The following is a 14129-nucleotide window of genomic DNA, read 5'->3' on the forward strand; positions in this document are numbered from 1 at the left end:
AATACATAATCAACTCAGTGATTTGTCATTTGCTACACTGTAAAACATCCATGTAAAATGACTGGGTCCGTCTTCTATTTTTGGAAATCACTCGTATCAATGCAGCCTTTGATAATGAAAATATTTCTACATAAAATCTTTAGGGCCTATTGAAATACAGCATTGTGCTACCGAAAGTCAACTGCAGAGGGTGCTGTATGGTGGTGTTACAGTGCCAACATTACATGAACCTTGAAAGCATTCAGAGATTTATTTACGAGGTTGGTGAACATGATTTAGTTTAAACAGTCTGACACACCTCTTGTTTATTAGGTTTTGCAAAATAACTCCAAGCAGATAGATGGAGACCACAAGCATACCTTGTAAGGCTAAGCAGAAATGTGCAAGACACTCTACTTGTGTCTATTGGAACAAAGGTTTAATGTAAAAAAAAAAAAAAAAATCAATGAATCTTTTATACAATTTTGTAATGGCATTTTTTTTTTACAAAACAGGATCTTAAAAAACTGCACCATCTTTAGATTAGCTTTTGCAGTTGGCCCGTACATTCATATACACTTTGTGAGCTGTGAAGAGATGAGAAGACACACACACACACACACACACACACACACACACACACACACACACACACACACACACACACACACACACAGAGAGTTTAGTTTTTAACAACAGGAGAAAAATGTGTGCATCATAATTAAACAGGAGTATGAAAAGACATGAGCAGATCTGAAAGGCTGGCCCCTCAAAAACCTTTTCATCACTCCATCACACGACATTGAAGATATAAACACAACAAAAACATCACTCATTTCAGCCACATAGCCTCACCATTTTCTATCTTCTGACGCCTTAAACTGGCACATCGGTAGGTGACAATGACAATGATAAGGGTCAGCAGCACATCTGCACAGATGATGCCTGCTATTGTCCCCGGCTCAATCCTGTAGCAGGACACAGTGCTGTCTGGCAAACACAGACAGACACACAGAAAAGAGTGGGATGGAAGATGAACTATAAGGCTCAGTGGAAAAAATGATTCATCAGATATAGTCCTCTGGGTATGCTTTTGTGTTGCTTGTTTTTCTAAATTGTAACATTTATAAAAATGTAATTTCAAAGTTTTGTGTGTCTTCTTTTTATTGTAGGTACCTGTGAGCGCCACAGCCAGGTCTTAGAGAAAGAAAAGAAACAAACATGAGAGATTCTGCCGTTTTTTTTAACACCTCTGTCAGTTTCCGTTGAGCAAAATGTCTGTGGTTTCATTTTCCTGTATAAGACCACCATAATACATGTGTGACAGGAGAGCAAAGCTATGAAAATGTACTTACTGCACAGAAAAAATAGGACAACGATAAAGAATTTGCTGTGTGCCATTGTCAAGTTTGTCAACTCAGTCGTGACTGTTCTGAAAGACGAAAAGAGGTCAAACTTTGTCATGTGCTATATGTTTAAAAAATTTGGAAATGCATTCAATAATTTCATATCCTTCAAATTTTGTGTTTTAATTTCGGTATCAAAGTTAAATCATCAAGGTTTGAAACAGTAGGTTTGACCTTGTGATTCTGCAGTACTGAATAAAGAACTCCTTTTTCACAATGAGTCACACGTTTATGGGGAAGGCATTTGACAAAAAGATATAAGAAAAAGAAATAAGAAAATAATTACCAAATCCTTAAATGAGCTCTCTAAAATCATCGCAATATCGTAAGATTAAGCTCTGTCAACTGCATTTTATGTGACATAATCTGTATTTACAGACTGTTGAATAGAACAAACTTTCACCAGATATTCTGGTTGTATATCTTTAATCTAAAACTACATACAAAATCATTTTGTTGTGACTTGACAGAGACATCAAAATTAATGAATGGTTAAAAGTTGGGATTAGGAAGAAAAAGTCGGTGTGAGATAAGAGCCTCATACCTGCGCTTCTCGGGCTGACCTGCTGTCTGGAATCTAAATGTTGATGTGACGCCGTTTCCCTTTAGTTTTCACTTTTGAGGGCTGACGTCAGATTTTCTTCCTTCCTGTTTGTATTTATGGAAACTCAATGTGGGTTGGCAGATTTGAATTGATTATAATGTACTCTGCTACCATCAGTAGAGTAATAGAACAGAATAGCATACACGGATAGTAAATGAAATGTAATGTTAATCTATGTAATCCATCAAAATAATTAAATAAAATACACAATTCAGCAGTGGTGGAAGAAGTACTCAGATTTTTTAATTAGCCTAAGTAAATACTACATTGTAGAAATACTCTGTTACAAGAAAAAGCCCTGCATTCAAAATTGTACTTAAGTAAATGTACAGAAGTATTAGCATAAACATGGACACCTAGACCTGAAATATCGCGATATATAGGAATCTCCTCCTAGGCTGTGCATCAAATCTGTACGAAACTTGGCACATGGCATCCCCAGACCGACCTGACAAAAAGTTATCAAAATTATTTTTATCAATTAAAAAATTTGCAAATTACGTACAAACAAATTTCTGTAGGAATCTACGGAAACACAAACTTTTGCATTTCTCTGCCAAATTAAATGCTATCAAGGAGAAACTTTAGATTCCTGTTTGGCATGACACTGAGGGTCGCCAACAAATTTTGCAAAGATTGGCCACTAGGAGCAGTACAAGTACAAAAAGTTTATATCTCATGAAGGGCTCATTAATCTTTTACAAAATCTTGGATAGTACCATCTAGGGCCACTCCTGAGGCCACGCCTACAATGGTATACTGATTCGTCAAAAGGGGCGTGGCCTATTGGAACCACGTTTGGATTCACTTTGTGTGCGTGAGCAACTTCAAATTTACAGGGTAGATGTACAATGCCTTACATACCTGACAAACCAAAAATTACACATGTGGACCACTAGGTGGCACTATGAGTTTAAAAGCAGAGCCGTATATTAGAGAGTTTGGCCAACTCAAATCATGGGCGCCATATTGGATACCATCGTCAGATGACTCTACATTGTAACCCTATGGGACGAATATGCTATCTTGAATGACAAATCAACGTTTGTCAATATGTGAAAGGCCCTTACGGAAATATTCCAGTGTATAGTTTCCTTTCTATATCGTAAATGGGCCTCTAAAAAAAAAAATGCCCAACGTTGTGAGTGACCATGTCAGGGTAGCAAGACAGGCCAAATACAGAAAGGCATTCAGTTACTTGCACTACAAACACAATTTCTGTACTTCCAAAAACGTCATGACTAGCAACTGAACTCTTAAAGTTACTCAGAGTGACAAAATACACGATAAGACAATGATAATGCGACCAACGCATACAGGTAGAAAGGATGTTTTGATACAGTGTAAATCAGTAGGACAGGACCATAATGTTATCACGCTAGCAATAATAACTTAGTAGTAACTGAGGCAAAGTTATGTATTAATATTAAGTGATCTAAACCAACATAAATGACATGCCTGCGTGGTCACAGTATATTACATCTGAGTTACAGATGACAATTGAAATCATCCATCTTCGTCATGACCCAGCCTTCGTGACCATTGGTGAGGGTAGGAACGAAAAATGACCAGTAGATCAAGAGCTTTGCCTTCTGGCTCAGCTCTCTTTTCAACAGATGTTCACAAGTAATTTTTTGAAAGTCCAAGTTGAGTCTTAAATCTTTGAGCTTGAGACCAAGTCAAGTCTCAAGTCTTTGAGGGGCAAGTTCAAGTCAAGTCTCAAGTCTTTTTCCACGAGTCCAAGTAAAGTTTCAAGTCTCTGGCCATCTGATCTGTCCCTAACACTGTATTGTGTCAGGAGTTTCAGGGGATGTTGGACCCAAGTGCAAGATAGCAGACACGAATAAGCTCAAGGATTTATTTCAATGAAATCCAACAAACAAAAAGGTGTCCTGGAACAGCAGGCAAAAAACAAAAACACCGGGACCAACAGGGTAGATGACACAGACACTCCAAACAAATACAATGACCTGACAACAGACAAACAAAAGACAGAGACTAAATACAGGAGGTAACGAGCAAACAAGGCACAGGTGATACAACAGGTGAAACACAAGACAATCACAAGGGTGGGAAAACTAAAGACAGGAAGTAAAATTAGACCAGACAAGACAGAAAACCAGAGACTTCAAAATAAACCAGGAAACAGAACATATACAGAAACATACAACCATGACAGACTCTGGGAGGTCAGGAGATGCAGACTCTGGGCGAACGGTCAACGTAGGTTCAGGGCGGCTGCACGTCAGCAGAGGGTCTGGAACACCGGTCAGCTCAGGTACACAGGTCAGCTCAGGCTCTGGCTCACTGGACAGCACGGGCTCTGAGCTGAAGAGGTTGAAGCGGGAAATGGCGTCGGGACCCATATCGCCCATGTCCTATCTTGCGGCCTCCACAGTTCCCAGGAAATATAGCCGGGAGAGTACCCTCAAAAGACTGCTTGTAGTCGGGGATATCTGCTGAATGGGTAGCTGATGAGCTGACCGACAGGAGGTCAGGGGTTGCTGTACTAGGCTTTTCCCTTCCAGCTGGAAGGCTGGCTGCTTCGGCTTCCTCAGTCTTTTTAACAGACAAATACTGAAACAAAGTCATGAGTTTCTGGCCCTCCTCCAGGTAGAGAGACAGGACTGGGCGAAGTGGGCAAAGGGGCAGGTGGGGTCAAAAACAGAACCTGTAGCCACAATGCTAGCAGGCCGAGAAGCAGGCAGGCTAGTGAGTGCTAGCTGGCACTGTAGTAGGCCAAAAACTTGAGGAGCCTTGGTGGAGCTATCAGGCTTACAAAAACACAAAATTTGCTGGTGGAGGAGTTGGAGTGGAAAGAAAACGTTTAGCCCAGTCAGGAATAGAGTCATGAAGTCAAGGTTTCTTCGACACCTTCTCACGAGCTTCCAACAAAATGAACTCCTTAAGGGACTCACTGGTAGCCTCCTTCCACAAGGTCTTCAGCTCCACCAGGTCAAAAAGTAAGTCACATAGTTCTTCTGACACAGCATGTGCAGGCTCCATGTCCAGATCGGTTTGGAGCAGCAAAACAAAAACTGGGAACCCACCAGAAAATAAGCCTCTCTGCTGGGTCTGCTGTGGTCAGGTCATTCTGTCAGGAGTTTCAGGGGATGTGGGACCCAAGTGCAAGATAGCAGACACACAAGTAAGCTCAAGGATTTATTTCAATGAAATCCAACAAACAAAAGGAACAGCAGGCCAAAAACAAGACCAACAGGATCAATGACACAGACACTCCAAACAAATACAATGACCTGACAACAGACAAACGAAAGACGGAGACTAAATACAGGAGGTAACGAGCAAACAAGGCACAGGTGATACACATAAGACAATCACAATGGCGGGAAAACTAAAGACAGGAAGTAAAATTAGACCAGACAAGACAGAAAACCAGAGACTTCAAAATAAACCAGGAAACGAACATATACAGAAACATACAACCATGACATATTGTTAAATCTTATGAATTCAAAGCATGTCCTGTAGCTACCATCCATACAGTACAGTATCAAAATCAGTTTTTTTTATGGGGTCTACTGCAATGCAATCTGAAGAACTGTATTTTTCAACATTGTGGTATCTGCACCAAAGAATACATGTTGCCTGTGTTACTAACTGGCAATAAAGCCCAACCTCATCATGCATTACATTTTTCAGTGTTCAAAGTTTGAGGGAAACATCTATATTGAAAGTTAATACACCAACCATGGTGCAAACCAGTGTTGCCAGATCTTGCGAGACAAATAAGCAACCAGGCCTATGAAAACAAGCAACTTTTTCTACGAAGCCCCTTGGTTCCGGGAAGAGAAAAATAAATAAACTGTGTGCATGGTTTTACAATCCGTGGGGACGGATTTTAAACTGTGGGTACAGATTGTCAATTTACATCCATGTGGACAGTTTTGCAAAACTGTACACACGGTAGTTTATTTATTTTTCTCCCCAGAGCTTCAGGACAATGACCACAAGAGGGAGTTAAACCACCTTTTAACATTAGAAAACTGATGGGATATCAATATAGAATGATGTACCAAGTAGCCTACATTGTATACGCAGTAAACCTCTAATAATTAAAATTTGCACACACAAATAAATATCATCCTGAATTCACAAATTATTTATTTATTATTGCAGGGACTGCAGAAGGTCCCATTTTTAAATAACTATAACCCAGAAACAGGAGAAATTATGGTGCGTTCTTTTTGTCCACCGAAGTCAATTTACGAGTCGTTTTCCGGAGTTACAAACCCGAAGTTTAAAAAAGAACGCCACCGAGGTCAAATATACGACTCGTCAAGTCGTCTGAACTCAGAGGACCCCGAGTTCACTTTCAAAGATAGCTACGTCGTGCATCACACGTAGTAAACATTGTGGTTTTCTACAATTTTAAGCACTTTTGTCTTTGTTGTAAACAAATAAAGAAGTCGTACACATAGCACTGTATACTGCTACCTATAGGCATGTCTCTACAGTCTTATTAGGAGTTAAATACCGCCTAATTAGTTATTTTGTAGCTTGTGCAGCTGAAATTGGCTAGAGACGCTCGGTTGCTATGTGACAACAATGGCTTTAAGCCGAGTCTTGAGCAGAAAGCAGAACAGTAGCCTAACGTTAACGTTAATCAAAACGTAATTTTCATGTATCAAACTGTGAAATATATTTGTGTAATATGTCAATAACTGGGTGAATAGAATCCTAAATGTTACTAAAAATGTTACAAAAATCCATCTTTTCTCCGACTCGTAGTATTGTGTGACAAAAAGAACGCAACAACCCGCGGTTATTCGTTTTTCGACATGGATGTGACGTCACACTCAAGCTACTAGTCGCGATTACAAGACAAAAAGAACGCACCATTATTGATTCAACCCACGACAGGTTGAATCAATTATTTTACTCCTTTCTCCTACAGTCCATTCACCATCAGTCGCGACCATAGACAGTCGCGACTCACGCATATTTTCATTTAAACGTCACTCACTGACGTTTTCCCAAACAGAAAAAAACAGATTGCCCCGCTCTGCCTCTGATTGGCTAGTACTCGTTGCCATCTGGGTCAGAGCCAATTAGAAGCAGGATGTGGGTGGGAAAAAACTCTGCTGTCTCCTGTTTGTATGGGGAAAGGGGAGGGACAGAGGGAACAGGCAAGACAAACTCCTACGTTTAAATAACATATAGAAAATATCTGCTTGACAACTTATTATGGAGCTGGGAACAAGCCCAAATAAGCAACTACACTTTAGAAACAAGCCCAAAAAAAATGACCCGTGACTACCAATATTTGTAAGCAACTTTACAGACAAACAAGCCCAAAGTCGCTTATAATAAGCGGACTTGGCAACACTGGTGCAAACATATGAGAACTGATAACTTTCCGTATTGCTATTTAACAATAATCTGGTGAAATATTAACCTAAGTCTGTCACATCATATGGATACAACTATAAAGATACAATTTGCCTGTTCCCAGCATTAGCACAACACTTTGCGATGGTTAGCTTGTTACCCACTGCATCTTTAAGTAAAAGATTGCAGTACTTCTTCCACCTCTGATGTCTGACATGTTTTAAATTTATGGTTCTTTTAGATCCCTGATCCCTCATCCTACCAACATATTTTACATACAAGGATACCGATTGGGTTCCCCATGAATAAATTACTGTAAGAAAATTTACTTATTTCTTCGGAAAACATTATGTAATTAATGTCATCTGAAAAACAAACAGATAATCATTATTTTAGGAAAGTTACAGTTAATTTGCATATTAAGTTTATACTTTTCTTTAATAACCTACAAATTGCAGCTTTTATCCCAATCCACATTAGTATTAAAGCTTATCTACCATCCTTTGATTCTTGTATCATTTAGTGTTCAGTAATTGTATGTAAATATATTTGTGTTATATTTACATGGTAAAACCAACCAGTCATTTTTAAATAAACAAAATAAAATAATCCCACAGTCATTCAAATTTTGACACTTTTTGATATATTTTGATATTCATAAGTAATGATATTAAGTCATTTGTAACAAATTGATTGACAAAGATATGAAAAAAAATCTGAATGATGAATAAAGCACCTGTGAGATTTGACAAAAATTAAACTTTCTGCGGGTACCCCAGTTGGTAAGATAAGGGTTACGTGTCTATGTTTCACCTTTGAAACAAACTGAGGACCTGAGGCTATCAGAACTCGTCAACATTTCAAGATTTTCATAAAAGAAAATTAAATAAAAGTCTCAGAACATATTTCACCCTTCACATGGTATATTAGTTTATCTAATTTCTTATCTGGTTATCTATCTTTCTTCCATTTACCCTTTTAATTCCTTTGTCTCGGCTGCATTTTATTTAAAATTTGGATTATGCCACTATATTTCTACGCATGTTGTTTGGCAATGATTTGTGGAGCAGACAGACACTAAAATCTTTAGTCATTTGGTTAAAAAAAGAGTCATCACTGTGTTCCATATGATGTCTGGATGTTGATGTTTTTTAGGTGACACAGAGCTTCCTGTGGGGCTGTGGTACCGAAAGGAAAATAGACTTCACTAAACACACAACATGCGAGCCAAATAAACAAAACAGTAGCAACTATCAAAATTCAAAACACAGGAGTGGAAACTGCTCTCGATCTCATATTGATTGACAGGTACATTAATATATAGTGTAACAAGTATGTATGTTTTCTAAAGCTGAACATATTTAGTTTAATTATGGAAACATTTGTGTTAACAAAGGAGTAAAGTATATGTTCACTCATGATTAATAAGCTAAGTTAATAAACATAAAATGAAGACTTTATACTGATTAAGTTAAAGTTTTCATTGGAAGTATGTATATTCCTTTTGGGGTAAGAAAAGGAAGCCTGATTTGACTTTTTATGTTATAAATAAAGTAGGCTATATGTATACTTTGTTGTTTTATTATGTTGTGTTAGTCGTGTCTTTTTTATTAATATACAAAACAATACTGAAGATAAATAATTATTTATTGTTTGTCATTTAGTATTGCAACATTGCATTGAATGCAAAGTGGATTCATTGATGGAAGTATGGATTTATTGATTTTGAGACCCTCTACTTGATCACTTCTATTGTGTTTCTTAGAGGCACTTTTAACTCCGTTACATTAACTTGACAGCTAAAGTAAGTTATTTTAACTAACTTTTTACCCATAGAACATAAACATGAGATCATCTTATAAAATATGATACATTATTGTAGATAACACCAAACATCTCATTTGTTAAAGTTTCTTATTGCCGGAACCAACACAGTCTCACTCCCTACTCGTCAAATGTCTGATGCATGGCCAAGTACCCCTGCCGTTAAGTTTCAACGAAAGAGGGATACCTGTTGCGTTATTTTTCGATGGGGGGGTCCGTCAGATAGACATTCATGTTAATCCCTTTTGTCGGATATAGATGAAAGAAAAAACTCGCCCCCCACTTAACTCTAAATCTGTCACAGCTTATTGTTATTTATAGCCCAATAACAGCTATTTTAATCAACATTTAATCACAAGATCTTATTATGGTTTATATGTATTTCTTTTAATGTTATTATTTTTGGTCTATTTTGTATAACGCTACATCTATCAACATTTATTTAGATGTTATCATGGTATTCATTTCTTTATTTTAATATTATTTCGGTCTTATTACCGGTGAAATATTATATTACGGTATGATCTGAGCTGATATCCCGAAATGCAATGCGGGCATTCATTACAAAGAATCGGGCAGCGATCAGAGGGTCTTTAACGCCAGTATCCCTTCAATGTACATATAGTCAGTGGTTTGGTCACCAGCAACAACACGTTGCTCAGCTTTGTTCCAGTAAGTTACAACCATTGACTGTATATTATTAATAATATAATGGTGCAAAACCATAGACTGTATAACATTTAAAAAATCTGCAGAATACTCCAGAACTGACGTAATACGTACCGCTTGGCGGATAAGATAAAAAAAAAATACATAATATTCGTAATATTGATGTTTTTGTCTAACGTTGCATCGAGGATTTAAACAATAAAGATAATAAAATACAGTTTCATGTATTTGTCTCATGTATTGTTTGCTTGGCCGGCAGCGGCAATCTGAAACGGAATTCAGGTCAATATTTCAAAGCAGGATTAATGTATCCTCTTCAGACTGACATATGTTACTGTCGAGGTTGCGACCTTTCCAACGATGTGTTTTCTATAGTCCTACGACAACGTTTTAATCTTTACAAATCAGGGAGACCACTTTGCAGATGATACATTGTCCCCAGAGTGATATTTGCCTTGAGTTCAAATGCTTCACACAACACTTGACATATTGTTTTATCGTACAGCTTATCACAAAGTGATATGTAGTCAGACTGAAGCACATCAGACAGCCACAATCCATTGCTCATCTTTCACAAACAGTGACGAGCAACACATTATATCATGAAGCTATTCCACAACCCCTGCAGCCTCAAGCAACATTTAAAGTTTTAATTGAGGTATGTCCGAATAGACCTATAGTTTAGAAATGTTAAGTTTACATTAGGGTACCCTATCTTCTGCCAGAGGATAAGAGCTCATACTTGCCTGGAGAGACTGGTTTCTGTTCCTCTCCACAACCTTCACGACAGTCATTAAAATGCTCTGTAATGCAGCCTTGTATAACAAACCCTCTGATAAACTGAGTGTCTGCTCTAAATGATAACACACACTTTGAACAATAACAAAGGTGTTGTCCATAAAAACACCAAGGTGCCTAGGAGAAGAGCCGATTGATTGGTTCATCATGTGACAACTTTGAGGTAATCACCAGTTTCAGTCAGCTGTTTTAGTGCAGTGGAACCGCCCCTTCAGGACTGATGAGCTGTTCTGTCCAGGTGTGTGAGACCGGGGGAGACGGAGAGCACCTCCTGGTTCCTGGATTCAGTGGAACGTGTCGGAAGGGAAGCAGTGTACTGGGTCGGCGGAGCTCCAGCTCAGTTGCGCGGCAGATTCAGTTAAGGTCGTTTTAATCCCTTAAAAACGTTGTTCGCCTAAATCGCCACTGACAGCTCCTCACTGAACGGCCTACCTTAAAACTCCGGATCACTTCACTTTCACCTCTCAGCCGCTCACCGACAGCGGTCTTCACCCAAAACTCCTGCTAAACTCCGGACTGGATTCACGGACTGACTGCACTGACTACTTGACTGACTGGTATAAACGTTGTAAGTCAATGTAGTGCCGGAGCAACATAAAACCTTTCAAACCTGACAACGCCACCTCCTATTGAGGGTTAGGAGGAACCCTTACTATATTAATGTAATAAGGGACAATTTACGAGGCAAATATTGTACAAAAATAAGTTTGTTTTATTACAAAGAGTTTAAAAGATTTCCAATTAAAATGGCAATTTGACAGAATAATAAAACAATAAATTAGATGGCAGATACATGTGGTCTTACTCTCCTCCAAAGGTGTCAAAAGTATTCATTCATTCATTCATTACTCAAGTAGAAGTATAGATACTAGGGTTTGAAAAGACTTTTGTAGAAGTTCAAGTATCAACCCAAGCTTTTTACTTAAGTAAAAGTGTAAAAGTACTGGTTTCAAAACTACTTAAAGTATAAAAGTAAAAGTAATGTAAGGCAGAGATCTTCAACAGGGGGTCCTCAGAGTCATTGCAGGGGGGCCTCCAAATTATTGTACATTTTTGAGTCTTTAAAAATAAAAAAAATAAAAATAAAATGCCTTAACATAATTCCAACATAGTATTAGCAAATATAAATTCCCACTGATGATAGGCTTACTGGCCTATAGGTAAGGTAGTCACTAAGATATCAGCCCACAGATACAGTTAATCCTAGATTTACTGTACCACATATGTAACATTAAAATATGACTTATAAAATCATGCCAACAATTAATATTTTAATAGCTTATGAAAAAACGTATGTAAGAAGGCTTTAGGTTACCCTAACAGTTATTGTAGGCCCAGTTTAATATGCAACTTAATTTCATACAATATGTAGGGGGTCCCTGCTACATCTTACTTTAAATTAAGGGGTCCTTGGCTTAAAAAACGTTCAAGACCCCTGATGTAAGGGGGAAATGCCATTAAGGACAACAGCTTAACTCTAAAACGCAGGGACAAAATCATATGACTATAATAATGTTACAGTATATTAAAATCATACCTGCAAACTCAGAAGGGCTGAAAAAGGTGACACGTAGGCTACATCGCTTCTGTGTTTTTCAGACAACGGCAGCTACAGTCTGGTGTCAGACTCCTCTCCAGTGAAATATAGACACACTTTTACACCGTTTAGATCTCAGCATTTTATCATGTTTACTCCATCTTCTAGCTAACGCTAGGCTAACCTGCTTCCAACTGTAGTGTTGACTAGCGTCCCGCGGCGGCGATGTTCAGTTCCCTCTAACGTCCGTTTTGAGCATCGCGCAGGCACCTAAGGCACCGAAATCCGTGTTGCTATTCGGTCCGGTAGATAATGGTCGTTAAGGCACGGTGTCGATTAGCACCGGGTCTGTACAGGTGTTATGGATCGCGTACAAACCAATAGGGTGTCGGAATAGCTATGTTTATACTTCTCATCCAACCAGAATCAAATTCACTCTCTCCGGATGGAGCGATTTGGATAGGTTTTTTGTGTGTTTTTTTTGAACGATGACTGACGAGCTGGAATGAAAACAAGCCGAACTGAAATATGAGTAACGAGGCTATTTTTAAAATGTAGGGAGTAGAAAGTACAGATAATTGCGTGAAAATGTAAGGAGTAGAAGTAAGAAGTATGCTGTAAAATAATTACTCCAGTAAAGTATAGATACCCAAAATTTCTACTTAAGTAAGGTAACGAAGTATTTGTACTTCGTTACTTGACACCTCTGCTCTCCTCAAAGTAGGAAGGTCGGGTCGGCACGCACACACCACTCCGGGAGACGACTGCGGGAGACAGAGGAGACAGAAGGCCCAGCACCGATAAGGACATGCACTACACACTTATTTCTACACGATTCACTACAAAATATCATCCAAGTCACTACAAAATCTACAGTGTCGAGGCTACATACACACCGTAACAGAGTGTCAACCCTTGCAGTCTCACCACGAGGAGGCAGTCTGTCGACACGGACCCAGCCTTGTACAGGATCAAGCTGTGAGCATACATCAATTGAGGAGAGAAACCTATGTCAAAACTTCCATAAAAAGTATATCTAAAGACCACTTGTAAATTAAATCACAAGAAAATAATCAACCAAGGCAAATAACCAAAAGAAACAAAATGGTAAAATAACCGTAGAAAACAGTGACTGGACCCCCTTTGAGAAAACAAATTAGTGGCCAGTCACAAAGTGTCTTGCAAATAATTTATTAGCACATTAATAGTAAAATACAGGAAAAATACTTTGCAAGGACACAAACTCCTATAGCACAGTTAATGCGGGAGAAGGAGTATTTTCCGGAGCTCTACAGCCACAGCAGCTCATTTGTCAGTAGTAAACTGAAACATAGAAACTACAAGTTGAAAAACATTCTATAAAAGCAGCGCATAGCTTGCGGTGGCATAAGCAACACAAAAAGGGTAACATTTAGCTGAAATATTAATTGCTACCACATGGCTAAAACAGCTGATAGGCATTACCGTCAATCTGCCCCAGTTCACTCTGTGAAGGACGGGAACTTGTGCCTGGTAGGGATGGCTGAAGTGAAACTGACGTTCCGAAGCTTTGTCGAGATCCCGAAGCGCAGATGTTTCGAAACACTGATTCAAAGCGTGATTCAAAACACCCATGCCACGTGACTACGGCTAAATGAAACATCGGAGTGTTTCACAAGTGTTTCAACAGGTGGCATGAATCAGCGTTTGATTGACAGGGTCGGGAACACACAATCGCACATCAGTATAAAAGTGAAGTCAACGCATCTTGACCTCGTGGGTTTTTGTGAGAGGAGTTTGATTTTGAGATAGCGGATTTTTGGTGATATAGTGACATTCATAGTGCGAGTTGTTTAGTTATATTTAGGCTTACATTTAAATTTACACATTGACTCATAGGCTAGAGACAAACAGAGTATACATAGTGACACATTAACATATTGATAGGTAGATGCATACATAGATACGCAGATAGATAGAT

The 14129-nt window shown here is 38.6% G+C and overlaps 1 protein-coding gene and 1 long non-coding RNA gene across 3 annotated transcripts; both read right to left on the reverse strand.

Moving 5' to 3' along the window:
• Positions 1-235: 235 nt before the first annotated feature.
• hcst (hematopoietic cell signal transducer) lies at positions 236-12188 on the reverse strand. Of its 2 annotated transcripts, none has more exons than XM_028581776.1 (7): positions 12170-12188; positions 2352-2437; positions 1930-2033; positions 1335-1411; positions 1156-1176; positions 835-969; positions 236-566 (listed from the first exon to the last, which is right to left on the reverse strand). In XM_028581776.1, the coding sequence occupies exons 4-7, from the start codon at positions 1378-1380 to the stop codon at positions 523-525; spliced, it is 246 nt and encodes an 81-aa protein (XP_028437577.1). In that variant the 5' UTR covers positions 1381-1411; positions 1930-2033; positions 2352-2437; positions 12170-12188; the 3' UTR covers positions 236-522. The 2 variants fall into 2 exon arrangements, with proteins under 2 accessions (XP_028437577.1, XP_028437575.1); XM_028581774.1 differs by lacking the exon at positions 12170-12188 and adding an exon at positions 10804-10980.
• A 669-nt stretch (positions 12189-12857) lies between these two features.
• LOC114557975 (uncharacterized) lies at positions 12858-13741 on the reverse strand. The gene is made up of 3 exons (XR_003692876.1): positions 13634-13741; positions 13066-13145; positions 12858-12933 (listed from the first exon to the last, which is right to left on the reverse strand). It is a non-coding gene; the product is annotated as an uncharacterized LOC114557975 (long non-coding RNA).
• Positions 13742-14129: the final 388 nt, after the last annotated feature.

This window comes from Perca flavescens, chromosome 6, assembly GCF_004354835.1.
Source record: "Perca flavescens isolate YP-PL-M2 chromosome 6, PFLA_1.0, whole genome shotgun sequence".
NCBI classification, from domain to species: domain Eukaryota; kingdom Metazoa; phylum Chordata; class Actinopteri; order Perciformes; family Percidae; genus Perca; species Perca flavescens.

What these genes read in the sequence shown, in the direction of transcription:
- hcst (XM_028581776.1), bottom strand. Translation starts at nt 1,380, where the DNA reads ATGGCACACAGCAAATTCTTTATCGTTGTCCTATTTTTTCTGTGCA. An exon ending in CCTGGCTGTGGCGCTCACAG is followed by an intron (nt 970 to 1,155) that starts GTACCTACAATA and finishes TGTGTTTGCCAG; the next exon opens with ACAGCACTGTGTCCTGCTAC. An exon ending in GCGTCAGAAGATAGAAAATG is followed by an intron (nt 567 to 834) that starts GTGAGGCTATGT and finishes ATCTCTTCACAG; the next exon opens with CTCACAAAGTGTATATGAAT.